The sequence below is a fragment of the Natrix helvetica genome (genome assembly GCF_964273705.1).
Source record: "Natrix helvetica genome assembly, chromosome: 1".
Lineage (NCBI taxonomy): Eukaryota > Metazoa > Chordata > Lepidosauria > Squamata > Natricidae > Natrix > Natrix helvetica.
The window spans coordinates 220,427,733-220,445,769 of NC_138548.1; the positions used below are offsets into that span (position 1 = coordinate 220,427,733).

General features: G+C 44.8%; 1 protein-coding gene across 1 annotated transcript in view; it reads left to right on the forward strand.

Moving 5' to 3' along the window:
* Positions 1-11,434, forward strand: part of ESYT1 (extended synaptotagmin 1) — an 83,077-nt gene extending 71,643 nt beyond the window's left edge. The window contains exons 25-31 of the mRNA XM_081934850.1: positions 87-230; positions 820-983; positions 3,338-3,436; positions 4,237-4,368; positions 5,573-5,675; positions 5,779-5,828; positions 9,110-11,434. Of these exons, the coding sequence (XP_081790976.1) occupies positions 87-230; positions 820-983; positions 3,338-3,436; positions 4,237-4,368; positions 5,573-5,675; positions 5,779-5,828; positions 9,110-9,143 (726 nt within the window). The 3' untranslated portion in view covers positions 9,144-11,434. The remainder of the gene's footprint in view (positions 1-86; positions 231-819; positions 984-3,337; positions 3,437-4,236; positions 4,369-5,572; positions 5,676-5,778; positions 5,829-9,109) is intronic.
* The last annotated feature ends 6,603 nt before the right edge of the window (positions 11,435-18,037 follow it).

An 18,037-nucleotide genomic window follows, 5' to 3' on the forward strand; every position in this document is an offset into this window, starting at 1 on the left:
TCCACAGTAGTCCCAGTTTTTCACGGGGCTCCTTGTCCACCTGGTACAGACGGTTGCCATCTGTTTTTATTATTTCTACTTCACAGATCAAGGATGATGGGCACAGCCTGGGTGTGCTGTCACTCCCACTGTCACAACTGCTAGCTGCAGAAGAGCTCATCCTAGACCACTGGTTCCAACTCAGCAACTCCGGTCCTGCTAGCCAGATTTTGATGCGAGTACAGCTTGGGGTAAGTGGTTGTGATGGTGTGTGGGAATGGCCTTGGGAGGCAGGAGGAAGACCCGCAGCCATAGCAGTGGTTTGATAAGAGGCAGCTCAGCCTGCATATGAGATGACAGTGTGAGAAATGTTTAGAAAGGACTTTCTTTAGTTTTCCAGAAACTAAAAAAAGAGGAGGGCATAAATGCTTTGAGTCTTGCAAGATTCTGTTAAATGTTAACCATATATTTAACCATGGTGGCGCAGTGCTTAGGGTTAGGGTTAACTGCAGGCTAACTCACTACTCCCTGCCAGGAGTTCGATCCTAACCAGTTCAAGGTTGACTCAGACTTCCATCCCTCCGAAGTCAGTAAAATGAGGACACAGATTGTTGGGAGAAAATGCTGACTCTGTAAACCGCTTACAGAGGGCTGTAGAGCGCTATGAAGAGGGATATAAGTCTATGTTTTATTGCTAGGTGCTACAATAGTGATAATGCTGAGGCTCCATTTGTACTTCTTGTCTGGACTACCTCAAAGATTTAAGAGAGGGGGTTGCGGGGAGAAGTCTGGACTATGGGAGAGCAGGCTCTAAAAAGCACCTTGCTCTCAATTCCACAGCTTCTGATTTCTCAGCACTCGGGAGTGGAGGCTTTCCATGCAGCAGCAGGGGATGAATATGAGGAGAATTCCCAGAAGGGGTCAGAGACTGAGCTGTACATCAGAGAGGATGGAGACTCTGGCTCCTTGCAAGAGCTGCGCCAGCGGATCTCCCACAGCAACAGGTAAGGAGGACTCCTTGCATAGAATACAGAATCCTTGCAGATGGGTGAGACTATTCCTCTTTGGGTTGAGTGCTCCACGGTCTCTTCTTGCACAAAGCCAAGCATTCTGGATCTGAAGAAATGCTCTTCTTCTCTCAAGATAATTTCTCGAGAGACTGCTGTGCTAGTCCGGTGCAGCTCCAAATAAATGAAGCATACGCTACTCTGGGTTACCATCCAGTTCACGAGATGCTAGTAACGGCAGGACACCAGTAAAATGTGTGCGTATGCACGCATGCACACACATATTCCCTGGCTTTATACTGTAAGAAATTGACAGCCCCTAAGCAAAAGGTTGCACAAAGGCCCTTCTTGCACGCACGCACGCATGCGCGCGCACACACACAAAATATACCTGGCTTCTCCCCACAATCACGGCATGGTGGTGCAGTGGTTAGAATGCAATATGGCAGGCTAATTCTGCAAACGGCCAGCAGTTCGATTCACATCTGCTCTAGGTTGACTCAGCCTTTCATCCTTGGTAAAATGAGGACCCGGATTGTTGGGAGCGAAATGCTGACTCTGTACTGCTTAGAGGACCTTCCTTAGTTTTCCAGAGACTAAAAAGAGGGGGGAGGGCTTTTAGCCTGGCAAGATTCTGTGAAATGCTAACCATACATTTAACCGTGGTGGTGTAGCTAGCAGTTACAATGCAGTATTGCAGGCTAACTCATACTCATTGCCAAGAGTTCAATCCTAACCGGCTCAAGGTTGACTCAGCCTTTCGTCCTTCCAAGGTTGGTAAAATGAGGACCCAGATTGTTGGGGGCAATAGGCTGACTCTGTAAACCACTTAAAGAGGGCTGTAAAAGCACTGTGAAGCGGTATATACGTCTAAGTGTTACTGCTATTGCTATTCTACTGTAAGAAATCGACCGCTTATTCTTTGAGATTCTTCTGGTTACTACCTAGAGACTGTAGTACTATGTAAAAGTTGTAAATAAATAAATAAATGTTATCACTTTTTTTAAAAAAAACAAACAGTCCCTAAGCAAGAGGTGGGATGCAGTGGTTCAATGGTTAAGGCGCAGAGCTCGCCGATCAGAAATGTCGGCAGTTCAGCAGTTTGAATCTCTAGCGCCACGTAACCGAGTGAGCTCCCGTTACAGCTTCTGCCAACCTAGCAGTTCGAAAGCACGTAAAAATACAAGTAGAAAAATAGGAACCATCTTTGGTGGGAGGTTAACAGCGTTCTGTGAGCCTTCGGCGTTCAGTCATGCCGGCCACATGACCACGGAGATGTCTTCGGACAGCGCTGGCTCTTCAGCTTTGGAAAGGAGATGAGCACCGCCCCCTACAGTCGGGAACGACTAGCACATATGTGTGAGGGGAACCTTTACCTTTAAGCAAGAAGTTGGTTTGTGTGCTTCCCTGAGTATCTGTAGATGCACCTGTTAACCATTCTTCCTCCGAGCCTGTGAAGTAGCCTTCAAGGGCAAAATGGCCGCCCTCTGGTCGAATCAATGCTGAGTCTGATAGCCTGAAAATGTAATTCCTTCCTTGAAATTCTATTTTCCCCCCTTTTCACCTGATTTTCAGTCTTAAATGTCTTTTCACGGCTCTGGCTGCTGTGTTCTCAGAGAAGACCTCTTGTGATGCTGTGCCCGTCTCCTCTGAGGAAAGTCTTTAGCGGGGAGGGGAAATTGAAAGCTGACCTCCATGACCTCCTGTCAGGGTCAACAGAACCTAGGACACAGAAGGCAGTGCACTGTGGGCTTTTGAATAACCTCTTGTTAATGCAGATCGGTTGAGTGGAGCTTTTTACCAGAAAGGGAGAGACAACGCTTGCTGTTTATGTACGTAATAATTTGATGCTTTAAAAAGGTGAGCTCTCTTCTGCTGTTTTGTCTTGCAGCACATTGCTCAGCTGGGCTTTGGGAATTCCAGCAAGTTTACTCCTCCCCTTGCAGTCCTCCGAGTTGCAGAAAACATCCCGGCTTTTGCTTTCAGCCCTCCTCATAGCTGCCTTACATAGGCCACCATTGCGAACCTTCCACCATTCTCATCACAGATGCAGTTTGCTGCCTCAGTTCCACATTTCTCTTGCCACGTGGAGAACAAACCCTCCTCCCTTTACGTCCGTCTCCCCCTCCCCCACACCACCCTATTGGTTCCGATCTTTCAAACGGCATCTTTCCGTCCATCTCTCCGTTGCCCTCAGTGTTCCTTATGGTTGCATTATGTTTCTCAAGCTGCATGTGCTACTAAGGGGGTGTAATAATACTGCCCCTTTTCTTCACACCAGACTCAGGCCGTCTTCTTTTCTTTTTAGTTTCTGTAATATTGCTCTGCCCTTCTGTCTTTCTGCCCTGCAGTAATTTGGAGCTGGCAGAGACGCCTCTGGGACAGCTGCACATGACTGTCTGGTACAACATGGATGCAAGGAAACTTATCGTGATCATACATGCCTGCAGGTAACAACCATGGGATGGATTTGTTGGAGGAAAGGAGAAACAAAAAGTAAATTTGGTACAAACCCCCAGAATGATTACTTAGATTTTTTTTCCCCCTATAGCTAAAGAATATGGAGATCATTCCAAACCATCATTTTGGATGACGTTTCCCCCCTAATTGCAGGCAACGTTTGCTCTGTTTTGATCACGGCCTTTGGGATGTCTAATTGTGGAGATTCTCAGTCATCCAGATCATAGTTGTCTCAAAGGTGCTTTTTCAAAAGGCAGCTAGACTGTTTTTGTTTTGTTTTGTTCCTTGAGGAAAAGGAAAAAGAACAAAACCGTTTGCTTCTGCCAGGGTGGCGCAGTGGTTAGAGTGCAGTATTGCAGGCTACTTCTGCTGATTGCCGGATGCCTTCAGTTTGGCAGTTCAAATCCCACCAGGCTCAAGGTTGACTCAGCCTTCCATCCTTCCGAGGTGGGAGAAATGAGGGCCCAAATTGTTGGGGGCTATAGGCTGACTCTGTAGACCGCTTAGAGGGGGCTATAAAAGCGCTGTGAAGCAGTATGTAAGTCTACGTGCTCTTGCTAAACCAGAAGCCTAGAACCTTTCCAGCTTGGTGGACCAGAGGAAACAGGAGCGGCTGGGGGGGGGAGAAGGGGGATGGTTTTGTGCACGTGCCTCTTTCACAAATACATCTTTGCATGTGCTCACCCACCACTTCTGCAGCCCAGTTTCTGAACGGGCTGCAGCCTTGTTCTAAATCATTTAGATAGATCACTTGCTTTTTAAAGAGCCATTTCTTTTGACTACATTCCAGAAACCTCAAGTCAAACGGCAGGGATGCTCCTGATCCCTATGTCTCTTTGATCCTGCTGCCGGATAAATCTCGTGTCACCAAGAAAAAGACTACTGTACGGAAGAAAACTCTGAATCCCGAGTTCAATGAGAAGTAAGGGATAAATCAGCAATATGGGAGTAGGGGTATGCTTGAAAAGGTCACCTTTGATACCGGAAAGAATACATAGTAGGGATCTGGGAACCTCACTGACATAAACCGATCCTTCCGATCCATTTGCCGACTTTTAATTAGGGCAACATTTGCTAATTCTCGTATTTTTATAAGTGTTCATACACTGAAGGAGTTAAGCCATGATTGGAGCATGAATTCACATTGAATTAATTCATGCAAAATAAATGTTACTCTGGGTTTCTGTTCTTCAAGTTACTGATAGAAATTACCGTATTTTTCAGATGATAAGACACACCAAAGTATAAAACGCCCCTTAGTTTTTGGGGAGGAAAATAACAAAAAAAAAATTCTGCCTCTGCCTACCAGCATTCATGGTATTCATCTGGCTAGCGTCCTGCCAGTGTGTGAGAGAGTTGAGAGCTTTTGGAAACAAACAGTATTTGCTGTGTGAGCAACAAGGAAGACAGTAAGATGCCAGGGCGTGGCTTGTTCTGTACGAAAGCTGCATGCTGTGGTGATCTGAAACTAGAACTGAAAGTGAAACTTCTTTCCTCTGCTGAACTACCACTTGCAAAATCTGCTTTTAGTGTTGTACATTTACTTAATGTGCTACATTATTCATAAAGAGAAGTTATTGAATCCTGTTGAATCAGTTACTTGTGTGTGCTTTCTGAATGTGATTTCTGCTGCAAACTCATGTCCTTGCAGCAAATAGCAAACAGCCAGGTCAGCTTCAGCACATTATTGCAATCTGATTCAGCCGGAACAGCTGATTGGCGGGTGGATCAGCCTCCCAGAATACCCCCAATCAGCTGTTTCAGGCTGCAGGGGTTGCCACAAACCATCGCCTCCTCCGTGCCTCGCATTTTTGGCTACATTCAGTGTATAAGACACACCCAAAATTTCACCTTCTTGGGGGGGGGGAGTGCATCTTATACGCTGAAAAATACGGTAAGGGCCATAGTCTAATCAGAATATAGGGAAATGCATACTGATGCAACAATTCTGGTGATTAAAAGATAAATATTAGAGGTAAATTTTGTTAAATGACCCTGGCGCTTATCCTTTTATTTCATTCATTATACCTCTAAGCCATCCAAAAGGCACCTAGCATCATTAAGGATTTTTAAAGGCTATTTCAGAAAAACAATCTTCCCAATCAATGCATTGGTCTTGTTAACAGGTTTGAATGGGATCTCTCTCTGGAAGAAGCCCAGCGGAGGAAGCTGGAGGCCTACGTTAAAAACAGTGTCTCTTTTATGTCCCGAGGAGAGTCAATAGGAAAGGTATGGAACGCAGCCGTTGCTGTGCTGGTACCTTTAATAGCAGCGGATCTCCCGCCAGGAGAATTCCAGGCCTGTGATTTTTCTTTCTTTGTTTCTCTTCCAGATACACATTGACCTCTCCCAAAAGGACCTCACCCAAGGTGCTGCCCAGTGGTAAGTATAGGAGAACAACAATTAACATAAGGGCACCTTGAATAAATGCTAACTCAATTGCACTTCTACATCCCTCATTGGATCTAAGATCAGTGACCTGGCAGAAAACTGGTCTTGTAAGAGGTGCATGGTTTGGAGGTTTTGGTTTTCCTCCCGTGTGTCCTCTTTGAAATGGGCTTCTGGGGAGCAGGGCTGGGTTTTGGGGAGCTCATTTTATTATGCAGAGCACGAACAAATGCCCACCCTAAAACCTACAGTGATGGAATCTCTCATTCTGTAACAACCCAGCTGGGAAAGCCTTGAGAGTTACATTCTCTAAGCTGCCATCTGTTAAGAGTTGTAAGATTGAAGCAAATGTCTAGTGCCATGATGGCGAACTTAAGACACGCGTGCCAGGGGTGGCACACAGAGCCCTCTCTGCTGGCAAATGCACCATCGCTCCAGGTCAGACCTCCGTGTTGTTTCTTTCGTGAGCTGGTCATTGGGTCTCTCCTGCATACGTGTGCATGTCTGCGCATGCGCGCACACCTCTCAGTTTCGGCATGCGGGCATGCAGTTTGGGCACTCAGTGTCTAAAAGGTTCGCCATCACTGATCTAGTACTTCATCCAGGTCATGGCTGTCCCCAAAGGTGGTTTTTTTGTTTTTTTTAAGCAAGTGGAACTTTCTCAATTTTTCTTGAAGGCATTTCGCTTATCATCCAAGAAGCTTCTTCCGTTCTAAGTGATGGGAAATAGGAAGGATTTATACACTTTGCAGTCAGCCAATCGTTAACACTCTGAGGGTCCTTTAAGACACCTGGGGGTTTAGTCTATGTTCTCAGGTCTTCCCAATGATCATCAGAATGTTAACGACCAGCTGGCTGCAAAAAGTATAAATCCGTTCCATCCCCCACCAGTTAGCTAGAACAGAAGAAGCTTCTTGGGTGAGAAGTGAAATGTCTTCAAGAAAAATCAAGAATCAGTTGCTATTTTTTTAAAAAAGCACATTGTGACAAGATTGAAGCAACTGCTAAGAATGGGTCCTCCTTTCTCTCCCCCACATCCTCTTCTCTGAGACCTTAACGCTACAGGGGAAGAGACGCTAAGCAGGAGAAGCTGGATTAAGCCTGTAGGAAGAGAGGTTTGCAGGGTGTGAAATCTTGCTCTGAAATGGAACTGGAGAGTAGATAGAGAAGTATTTTGTGGATCCTCTATGAAGGATGCCTGCGTCAGAGACCTATCCAAAAGGGATTTGGTTATTTCTTTTTGGACTCACATCCTGAGCTATTTTCCATACTTGTCCTCTTTCCTCTCTCAACAACTTGATTCCCATCCATTGCATTATGAATGGGCGCTTTGGGTAAAATTGTTTCCCACATGCCAAGGCCAAGCTGGGCATTCTTGTTCCTTCCTAATCTTTGTCAGACGTGATAAGAATAAGTGTTGCGCTGAATCAGAACAAAAAGTGTCCAGTCTGGTCTTCCATTCCCATCGTCTTGTGTGTGAAAAGACCACAAGTGGAACATAAAGCTACTTTTTGGTCCAGCGATTTCAAAGTAACCCTTCAGTAGATTTAGCGAATCGACCACCAGCTAAAACAATACTGAAATTCATATTAAATCTGAATTCTGTGAACAGAGCAAAATAAACTCCGCAACCATCTTCGTTCTTTAGCACAATAGCCACCTGCTGTATCCAAAAGCAGGAACTGTCCTGGAACTGCAGAGAAAGCAGCTGAGAAAATGATGGGCAGCCGGCCTACTTATTAACATTCAAATAACATTAGATGCTGGTGGCCGTGGGGTCAAGAAGGAAGTGTCAGAAAGTAACGATGACCGTTGCAGCAGATTGATTGAAGCCCATCCCTTTTATAAATGTATCAATGTTACCATGCCATGACAGCCAATACTTTTTTTTTTGACCCTGCTGCAGAAGATGCTGATGTTGGGAAACGCCCTCCTTGCTCAGTAGGGAATATTGAAAAAGTAGGGCTATTTTGAGCATCCTTTCCTATAAGAAGGGTAAGAGGCATATAAAATATGGACATATAGTTTCAACTTGGGACGCGGTGGCTCAGTGGCTAAGACGCTGAGCTTGTTGACCAGAAAGGTCAGCAGTTTAGTAGTTTGAATCCCTAGCACCGCGTAACGGATTGAACTCCCGTTATTTGTCCCAGCTTCTGCCAACCTAGCAGTTCGAAAGCATGTAAAAATGCAAGTAGAAAAATAGGGACCGCCTTTGGTGAGAAAGTAACAGCGTTCTATGCCCCTTCGCCGTTTAGTCCTGCCGGCCACATGACCACGGAGACGTCTTCGGACAGCGCTGGCTCTTTGGCTTTGAAACGGAGATGAGCACCGCCCCCTAGAGTCAGGAACGACTAGCACATATGTACGAGGGGAGCCTTTACCTTATAGTTTCAAGGAAAGGGAGACTAGCTCTGTGGAAAGCAACATCCTATATGAAACTTCCCTAAGCACTGGGATTCATCTCGCTTCCCTTGCCTCCAACCAAAAAGATAATAGATCATTAGAGGTAATCCTTGTGTTATGACCATAATGGAGCCTGCCCCTTTTTTTTCTTTTTTGGAGTCTTAATGATCGCATAATTCCTTTCGGTGTGGAGTCAGGGCAACTGAATGGAGCAGGGTGTTTACTGGCCTTCCTGTCGCCAATGCAGAGTTCACAGCTAATATTTACTCAATTTGCCCAGAGAGAGAAATCTGCCGTTACCTTGGATTGAACTCACAGCCTCCTGATTGTGAGGCGAGAGCTCCACCTCTAGGCCACTGTACCACTCATAAAGGAGCCTGCCCATCACAGTCATAAATTGTGAAGGTTGTAAAGTGATTTTACAACCCTTTTTGTGGTGGTAATGAACTCACCGTTTGCTGTGGGCTGGTTTTGCCAAAACACAAATCAAATGCAAAATCTTTGTAAAATGCAGTCACATGACCACTGGTTGCCCCAAGCAGACCTAAATGCAGCCCCAGATGCCTAGTCCTCAAAGTGCAGTCATGTGACGTGTGTGTGTGTGTTTGTCTGTGTGTGTTTATGTGTGTATGTGTGACTTCTTCAGAAGTTTGAATCCAGGTCATACATACCACCCAGGTAGGACTATTGTAACGTTGTTAAGTGACAGGTCGTAAGCCGAGGACTATCTGCATTCCCATACATAAGAATGTGGGAGAACGAGAAGCAGAAATTCTGCTTTCTCAGGCAACTTGGTTTACAACTTGAGATGGATTTCTGGGGGATTTTTCTTTCCCTCCCAAACATCAGAAAAGACTTTGCTTCTCTTGCAGGTACGATTTAAAAGACGACAAAAGCAGCTCCTAGTCTCCATGGTGCCTCCGCGATCCAAGGACTTGAGTTGGCATGAAGACCTCCCTCCCACCATCACCACCACTGCTGCCGCCGTCCTTCACTGCAAGATTCCAGGCTTCATCTTCCGCTGGATGGGCTTTTTCAGTCTTTTTGCTTTCTTAAGCAATCGTAGAATTGTGTTTCTTAAATCTTCTTTTTCCATGTGAAACCAATAGGGGTAGAGAAATCGCCCCCGATTGGATTTATTTTATTTTTTTAAGGGAAGATGGACAAAGATTCACATTCTGCATTCAGTTTGCCTGCTTCTCTTGGCACTGAAAACCATACGCTGCCTTTCTTGTGACCAAAGAAATGGGCCTTTTTCATGTTTGTTTTTCCTGTTGGGGGTGGTGTTCCTTATAGCTGTCTTGCGAGCTGTTGCTTTCAGCAGCTAAAAAGCTCAAAGGCTGCACGAACTGAAGTCACGGCATTAGGTGAAAAGATACATGGAAGACAGCCTGGAGGGGCCACGTATTTCTCCTAGAAGATAATGGGCAAATGACCTCCTTTGAAACAAGGGTTTTCAAATAGGGCCAAGGGTGTCTTCAAAGAGGAGAACGATCAGTTATTTAGAAAGGGAACATAGCAGTGATAAAGGAGATTAGAGTTCTGTCCTAATTCTCCTAGTAAGGGCTCTCAAATGCCATTTTCCGGAGCAAGGGAACGAAAAAGTGGAGAAATGCAGTGGCCAAACAATTATTATTTGCAATGTTTATATTTTTCCCACATTGGGGGGAATCCACGCCTGAGCACTATGCATTTAGCTGATACTCCAAAGGGGAGTATGCCATCCCACCTCTTTGCAAATCCTCATGTACTGTGATAGCAGATGACTATCTCACCATGCCTTTCTTGTTCTTTCTGAATTTTTAAAATCGAATTCCTTCTTGGCTTGTTCCACTCTGCGCAGCCAATCCAAAAAGGGCAGATTGCTTTCTTTAATGGATGCCGTTGCTTTAGTCACTGTTTTTAACATGAATGTTGTTTGGTGCCTTCTTGCATTCTGGTCTTCGATCTGGTGTGGAGAGCAAAAGCTCTCCAGCTTCACCAAGTTCTAGGACGGTGTGCATGCTGTAGCAAGGAAAATTCTTAATCTGTACCCCAAAACAGATTTACAAAGCCTGTTTACCTATATACAGTGATATTTGCATGATCTGCATTTTGACGACTTCCAAACTACTTTGCACAGTAAGGAGAAAGATCGGTACAGAAACTGTGAGATGGTGCTTCACGGAGCCACAAAAATCACAAGAAATGAGATGGCCAGAAAAGACTTGTGCTGGTTTCCAAATTATATGGCATGATTTTTTCTTAGCTAGCATGGATAAATTTTTCAGATTTGCTACTGGGCTTTCCACATATGTAAAACTAAAGCATTTTAACTTGTCCCCACACACACACACACTGATAAATCCCTGCTTGCAAATTTGCAACACTGTGCCATATTACAATGCCACTTTGGCAGGGATGGCATCCGAGTTGAATTCCTCTTTTAAAAGAAAACCAACTATTTTTATCCCAGTCATCCAACCATTCTCCTCCGGTGGGGAAAACGCGTGTGCAGCCTGCTCCTGGCATGACTTAGCGGCTGCATTGGGGTTGGTTTTATGGAAGTTTGTTTTTTGTTATGAAAAGGAACATAACTGCATGTTATGTTCTAGATGGTTTTTAAAGATCATGCTCGTAGCCCTCGGAAGCCAAATCCCAGTAAGATGCCTGATGGTAGAAGTTGAATTCTTCTCCTGTCCTGGGTCTTACAATGTGGAGCTGTGGGGGTGGATCTGGAAAGCAAGAAAAAGTGGACATCTCCTTGGCTCTGCTACCTTGATGTTCCACAGTCTGTTCCACTGAATCTCCCAATTACACTCCCACACACACACACTCCATCAAATTCCCAATCGCTCTCCGCTCATTTCTTCTATTCACACACCGTTGCCTCTCATCTCTCGAAAAAAAAAAAAACCTTAGACCGCTCTTTGTAATTTATAAATAGATTTTTTAAAATTGCTTATATCTCTTTGTACAATCATAGCGAATGTATCAGACACAACAAATACGCCTCTCCACTGGATCTGGTGGTGCCGGCCGCCCCACAGGTTTGCTGCCAGAGTCTGCCCGTTGTGGGTCGCCCACTGCCTTCCATGCCAAATCAAGCTTGCTGTCTTCAGGCAGGCTTTACCATGCAAGCGTGTTGCTGGTTCTTTGTGCCTCTCATTAGCCACTGCTGTAATTTGTTGTAGCAAATAAACGAAGAGGAAAAACGTGATTGTGCTTCGTAAGGCTTTATTTAACCCCCTCTGCCCCCAAAGGGGTGGAGAGAAGGAAGATGAAGAATGAAGGCGTCATTTTGAGCCTTTCAACTTTCATTTCAATTATTGCCTCATGTTTGGGCAATGTGGTTCAAAGAAGAAAGCAAAATACATTGACAGGTATTTTCATTTAATGGTTGGGTTGCTTTCTACCCTGTGTTGCTCACACTTTATGATGTGGGTGAAGAAGCCGGGTGATGGTGCAGCTTTGGACTATGAGGCAGTTTACCTCATAGGTAATATTTTAGTGTCAGTGACTGCAGCTTATGTGCCCAGCAGACTAATTGCCCTATGTTGGATTAATTACAGTCATCACTGATTATCATTCCTAATGCTTTTTTAAAAAAATGGACACAAAAGCACACCTTTCTACTATAAAAAGGCCTGTTTAGAGGCATGAGACAAGGCCCAATGTCTGCATAATGGCCGCCTCTCTTACTGCCACCAGAGGTGGAGGTTATTGAAGGAACAGTTGAAAGCTGAAAGTGACATTGTTAGATATTGTTAGAGAGCTTAAAGCTACTCTTATTGCCATTGCTCTTGCTACCCCACCCCACTGCATAAGCTTTTTTATAAAAAAAAAAAATCTACAGAAAAATATTTATTGGAAAAGCTGACACTGTGAGAAGTCTGTCTATGACTGACATGTGCCAATTGTTCCATTCTATTGCAGAGCAACAGCTGATTGTACGGCAAAAATAGGATGGTGCTAATCTGAAAAAAAAGATAAAACGAGCACTACATTTTTTAAAAAAAAATGGCTATTGAGCTATGCCCTTATTTCATTAATAAGGAAAGATGGCATTAAAATCATTTATTTATACTTGCATTGATGAAAACTCATTCTGAACTTCTTATATCAGAAAGTTGAGATATGGACAACATTGTTTAATGAACTACTATGTTATGGTATCCCCACTTTCATCCAAAATTAGGACATTTAAATAACAATGTGTGAAATTTGCAGGATCTGAATTCTAGAAGTAGGAACACATTTTACTATTTAAAATTCTTACTACCCTACATCAGCTCTACCCAATTACCTCCTTAGTGAAAAGTTTGTCTTATCTGACTAGTGTTGGAGAACAAAATTTTGCTTTTTGGGTATATCTTGTAGATGTTTGGCTGCTAATCACAAAAATAACCTGTAGTTTAAACTATCATGGACAGTTTTTATAGAAATCTTCAGTCTTTACACAATGGCAGTGTACACCCTTCAGTATCGGTGGGCTATGTGCACACATGAAAGAAACATAGAACAGTTGTTGAAGCACATTCAGTACACCAAGTACAACTGGATTATCTGTGGAGCAACTGGAATCCACTGATGCTGGCTGACTAATGTTGGATACCGCAGTGAGATGCATCAGACTCCAAGTACAAAAATCAGCAATAAAATACTTTTGGCCCTGTTGAATTCATGCAGCATGTCAGAAACATGCAATTAAATACCTTCTAGTCATTAAAAGTTAATTCCATATTTCTCAATATTCCCACATGATACGGTTGTTCTGAAATTATATTTGTGTTCAGTTGGAAGAGGACTATCGTCATCACCAAAAATTGTGGAAAACATTATTGTCCATCAGAAACTGCATGGCACACATTTCACTTCCTGAGATTGCCTGTTCACTTTCCCTGCTTGTTAATCTTACTCATTAGTCATTTTGATACATTAATGCTCAGTTCATTGCATGAAACTTGAGTACACGAGCTTATGACATCCACATCTTTCAGCTCTCATTACTCTGAAAACATCAGCATTCACTCCCTACCTATCCCAAAATAAAGGAAATGCCTGAATGTATTTGACAGAGTTTAAAATAGTGTAATTTCTCTTGAGAATAGTGTATGTATGGCTTCGTTAACTGGAACTGCTGCAATTTCTTTGATGGGTACAGATAATGCATGCATTTTGTTCTGTGGCTGGCACGATGTCAAAGCAAGTGACTTAATTCCTATTCTGTAAGTAAAGAGAACATGTGCTCTTTAACAGGAGGTGCCATCTTTCCACCCACCCCACAATTTCTACTTAATAAGAACCTTCCCAGAATAATCCCCACCCCTTTCCATGTCTACCCTGAAGGTCATATTGTCCCAAACTGGCATCCCAACATTTAGCTAGCTTGGCGTCAGTACTTGGAAGCAAGTTCAGTTTCTACTTCTGAGATCCAACCTTGAGTTCTGACCTTGGGTTCTGTGCATCTCTTCTTATTGATGGTAGACCTTGCAAATAGAACAAACTCAAGAAGAATCTGCAACTGTTCTGCAACATGGCCCTAGATAATAGGAGTCAGTGTTGTTGCTGCTTGCTTATCAAGGATAAGACTTAGAATCAGTGGTGGGATTCAAACATTTTTACTACTGGTTCTGTAGACATAGCTTTGTGGGTGTGGTGTGGCTTAGTGGGCGTAGCAGGGGAAGGTTACTGCAAAATCCCCATTTCCTCCCCATTCCAGGGAAAGGATACTGTAAAATCTACATTCCCTCCCCACTCCAGGGGAAGGATACTATAAAATCCCCATTCCCTCCCCACTCCAGGGGAAGGATACTGTAAAATCTCTATTGCCTCCCCACGCCAGGGGAAGGATACTGCAAAATCCCCATTTCCTCCCAATCAGCTGGGACTCAGGAGGCAGAGAATAGATGGGGGGGGGCAGTAAGAGGTGATATTTATCGGTTCTCCGAACTACTCAAAATTTCCGCTACCGGTTCTCCAGAACTAGTCAGAACTTGTTGAATACCACCTCTGCTTACAACCATTCATTTAGCGATGATTCAAAGTTACAACAGCAGTGAAAAAAATGACCTCTGGGCGATCCTCACACTTAAAACCATTGCAGAATCTGCAGTCATGTGATCAAAATTCAGATAGCAATAGCACTTAGACTTATATACTGGTCCATAGTGATTTACAGCACTCTGAACAGTTTACAGAGTCAGCATATTGCCCCCAACAATCTAGATCCTCATTTCAACCTCAGAAGGACGGAAGGCTGAGTCAACCTTGAGCTGTCAGGATTGAATTCCTGGATATGAGCAGAGTTATCCTACATTCTAATCATTGAGCCACCACGGCTTAGATGCTTGGCAGCTGCCATGTTTTTAAGATGGCTGCTGTGTCCCAGACGCACATGATTTCTATTTGCAACCTTTTCAGTTGGTTTCCAGCAAGCAAAGTCAATGGGAAAAGCCAGATTTGCTTAACAATGATGGCCAAAAAAAGGCTTTAAAACTGGGCACAACTAACCACCTTGCTTAGCAACAGAAATTCTGGTCCCAACAGTGGTCATAAGGATGACCTGCACAGGATTTGTTTGCATTATGTGAATATATAATCCCGGCAATAACTAGCAGGCTGCATGCATAGATAGGGAGCTGGTAGTTTTCCAGATGTTGCTTTATTGCAACACAACCAATTTAGCCATCCTAACCAAGGATGAGGGATGCTATGAACAGCAGCTCAGTGACATCCAGGGGTGGGTTTCAATTTTTTTTACTACCAGTTCTGTGGGCGTGGCTAGGTGGGAGGCATGTGACAAGTGGGCATGGCCAACTTGACATCATGCATGCCCACGCCCACTCAGTCACATGCCCCGTCCCACCTAGCCACGCCCACAGAACTGATGAAAATTTCTGTTTTACCAGCTGGGAGGCTGGCAAAGAAGCCTTGCTTTCCCTGCCACTCTCAGAGGAAAGAGGCAGGGCTGCCAGCCCAGGGCTCACTTCCCTTACCACTTGCCCCTGCTGCCCCTGCTGGATGGAGCATTGGAGGCCAGGCCAATTCTGACCACCCACCCATCAGCTCACCGCTTTCCCAGTCGGCCACCCAGTTGACCAGGTGGGGTTCGGGTTGCAGCTGGCGGGGAGTGGGCAAATGCTGCTTACCTATGTGTACACAGGAGGAGGCAGTTCTGTGGATCCATGTGGTGAGCGTCCAAGTGGGCCAGTTCGGGGGCGAGGCCGGCCAGCCGTCACTACTGGTTCGGCAACCCAGGCCCAATTTCCACTATCGGTTCGCTTGAACCTGTCTGAACCGGAAGCAAACCACCTCTGGCTAAGTCCCTGTGTAGGATGTATCACACTGAGGAAAGGGGCAATGTACAGGAATTGATTTATTTGTGGTTTCTAGTACATCTGCTGGGAGGCATGGTGGAGGTTGCCTTCCCCAGTTGCAAAACAGTATCTGAGAGACAGCAGGTTATCTTATGCTGTTGCCAGATGTATCTGTAAAAGGAAATAGTCACCAGTCACTCTTCTGTTGTCTTTCATCAGACTGACAGATGTTGGCATCGTTTTCTCCCTCACCTGTCAAATGCTGCCAAGAATCCATGGAAGTCCGTAACAAAATAATAATACTTTTATTTAAAAAAGCAAACCTGAGAGATGTCAGCACAGGCCTAAAGCTTCTTTAATAAGTGTTGTAATAGAAAGCAGTAGAGAATGTGGAAGAGGCTCTTCTGATAGGACAAGTGGAGTCATCCATTAAATCCTCCTCCTAGGTCTCAGCTGTCCAGTCTTGTTAGCTTAGATGGCTGAGTGATGTGTTTGGAGCAGGCATCTGAACACCGCAAAAGGGTTCCTTAGCGATTCCTTGTGACTGGGACCTAGAGAAGGCAATTCATGGCTTCATTTAACCTCATGGTGAGTAACCTGTGACTCTACAGCTGCAGGTCCATTTTGACAGTCCTTGGGATCGATTCCAACTATGATGGCTGAAAACCTATATCACAGTTCCCTAGCAATGCACCAGGGGTGGGTTTCAGCCAGCATTACTGCCGCTTCACACGGGCATGTGCAGTTCATGTGCAGAACTAAAAAAAAAAAAAAAGATGGTGACGGCGGCGACCAGGAAACCAGTTTGGGGGCGCGGCCAGCCTGGGTCACTGCCAGTTTGGCAATCCAGGCCAGCATGCCAATACCGGTTTGGCTGAACTGGGACTAACCAGTAGGAACCCACCTCTGCACTGGATCACTAAAGTCCAAGTTACCAACAGCAGCTTCTGCTATAGTGAAGTCTTTAAAAAAAACTTACTAGGGAAGGAAGCCCATAAGGCTTGCATAATGTACCTAACAAAATTCATCTGATGCCTACTCATTTTCTGCCCTATTAACCATCTGAATTCACTATCACGTTAACCCAGCTTTCCCCAATCTCACATCTTCCAATTATGCTTAGAATACCGTTTATATAAACCCAAGTTAGCCTAACATTCAGTATCTTGAAGATGCGGAAATTGGAAAGGCTAACATTATTGGGAGGAGGAGGGGGAGGGGGAAACCGCAGACGGAACCCTCAGGCAGTGGTGGGTTTCCATTTTTTGTACTACCGGTTCGCTCGTGCGCTAGCGACGCACCCATCCGGGTGGGTGGGCGGAGCCTCCCATCACCACCACTACCAGTTCACCCAATCTGGGCTGAGCAATCCACCTCTGCCCGCAGGTACAGCTTTCTTTGGGCCACAGAGTATAATTGGAGCAATGTGATCCCTTTGTGGAAGTGAGGATGGACCCAGAAGGACTACATCAAAAATTCAATTCAATTGAAATGTAAATTTAACATAGTAAGTATAGTAAGCTCAAGGAAGCTTCCCTTTCCTTTATTTTATTCCACAACCAGCAATCCTACGAGGAGGTCTGGGCTGAGAAAAAAGCGACTAGCCAAATTCATCCAGTGAGTCTTTCTGGCTATCCATCTGAAACTGATGTTCCCAGATCTAGTCCAACACCTTAACCCCCTACACCCCACTGGCTCTTTTGCCTCTGCATATTCTGAATTCTCCATTCTTTTCAGGTTCTCCACCTAGGCTAATATTTCCATGCAAATATTCCTGCATGTCATGATTAGGCTGCAAAAAAAAAAAAAAGTCACGTGATTTAGCTTGGTTAAAATATTCATTATACATTTGTGCCAAATCCAACAAGTATTCTTTTCTTTGCTTCTGTCCCTGAATTTGCAGAACAGAGAACATGATGCTTATGGGATAATCGGGGAACAAGGATTCTAAAATGTTTTCCAGCTAAGTGCCGTATGTTGCTACCTCTTTTGATGATAAAGGAACAGCATGGGTGGGTTCCGGCCAGCACTACTGTCGATTCGCTCTTGTGCGCACTTGATGAGCACTGCACATGCATGCACAGTGCAATTAAAATTGTTCTGCGCGGGCGCAGAACTGAAAAACAAGATGGCAGTGCCAACAGCGCCGACCAGGAAACTGGTTCAGTGGTGTGGCAGGCCTGGGTCGCTGCCAGTTCCAGCGACCCAGGCCGCCAAACCACTACTGGTTCAGCCACCACTGAGGAGCAGCCATGATTTTGGCACCAAGACAGAAGGCTGGGGTGGAGGGCAGCCCTGTACAAGAATAACACAGCATCTCTCTTGAATAATTAAGCCTTTGGCAGCTCCTCACCCTCTGCGATTGGGAGAGAAGCAGTCATTTATTTAGAATACCAAGTAATCCATCCCGTCTGCATTTAAGTAGAAGTCCCCCACTCACCCACCCACCTCACTGCCGTTTGCCTTCTGCTAGCCAGTATGGCTGGTGCAGAGAGCCAGAGG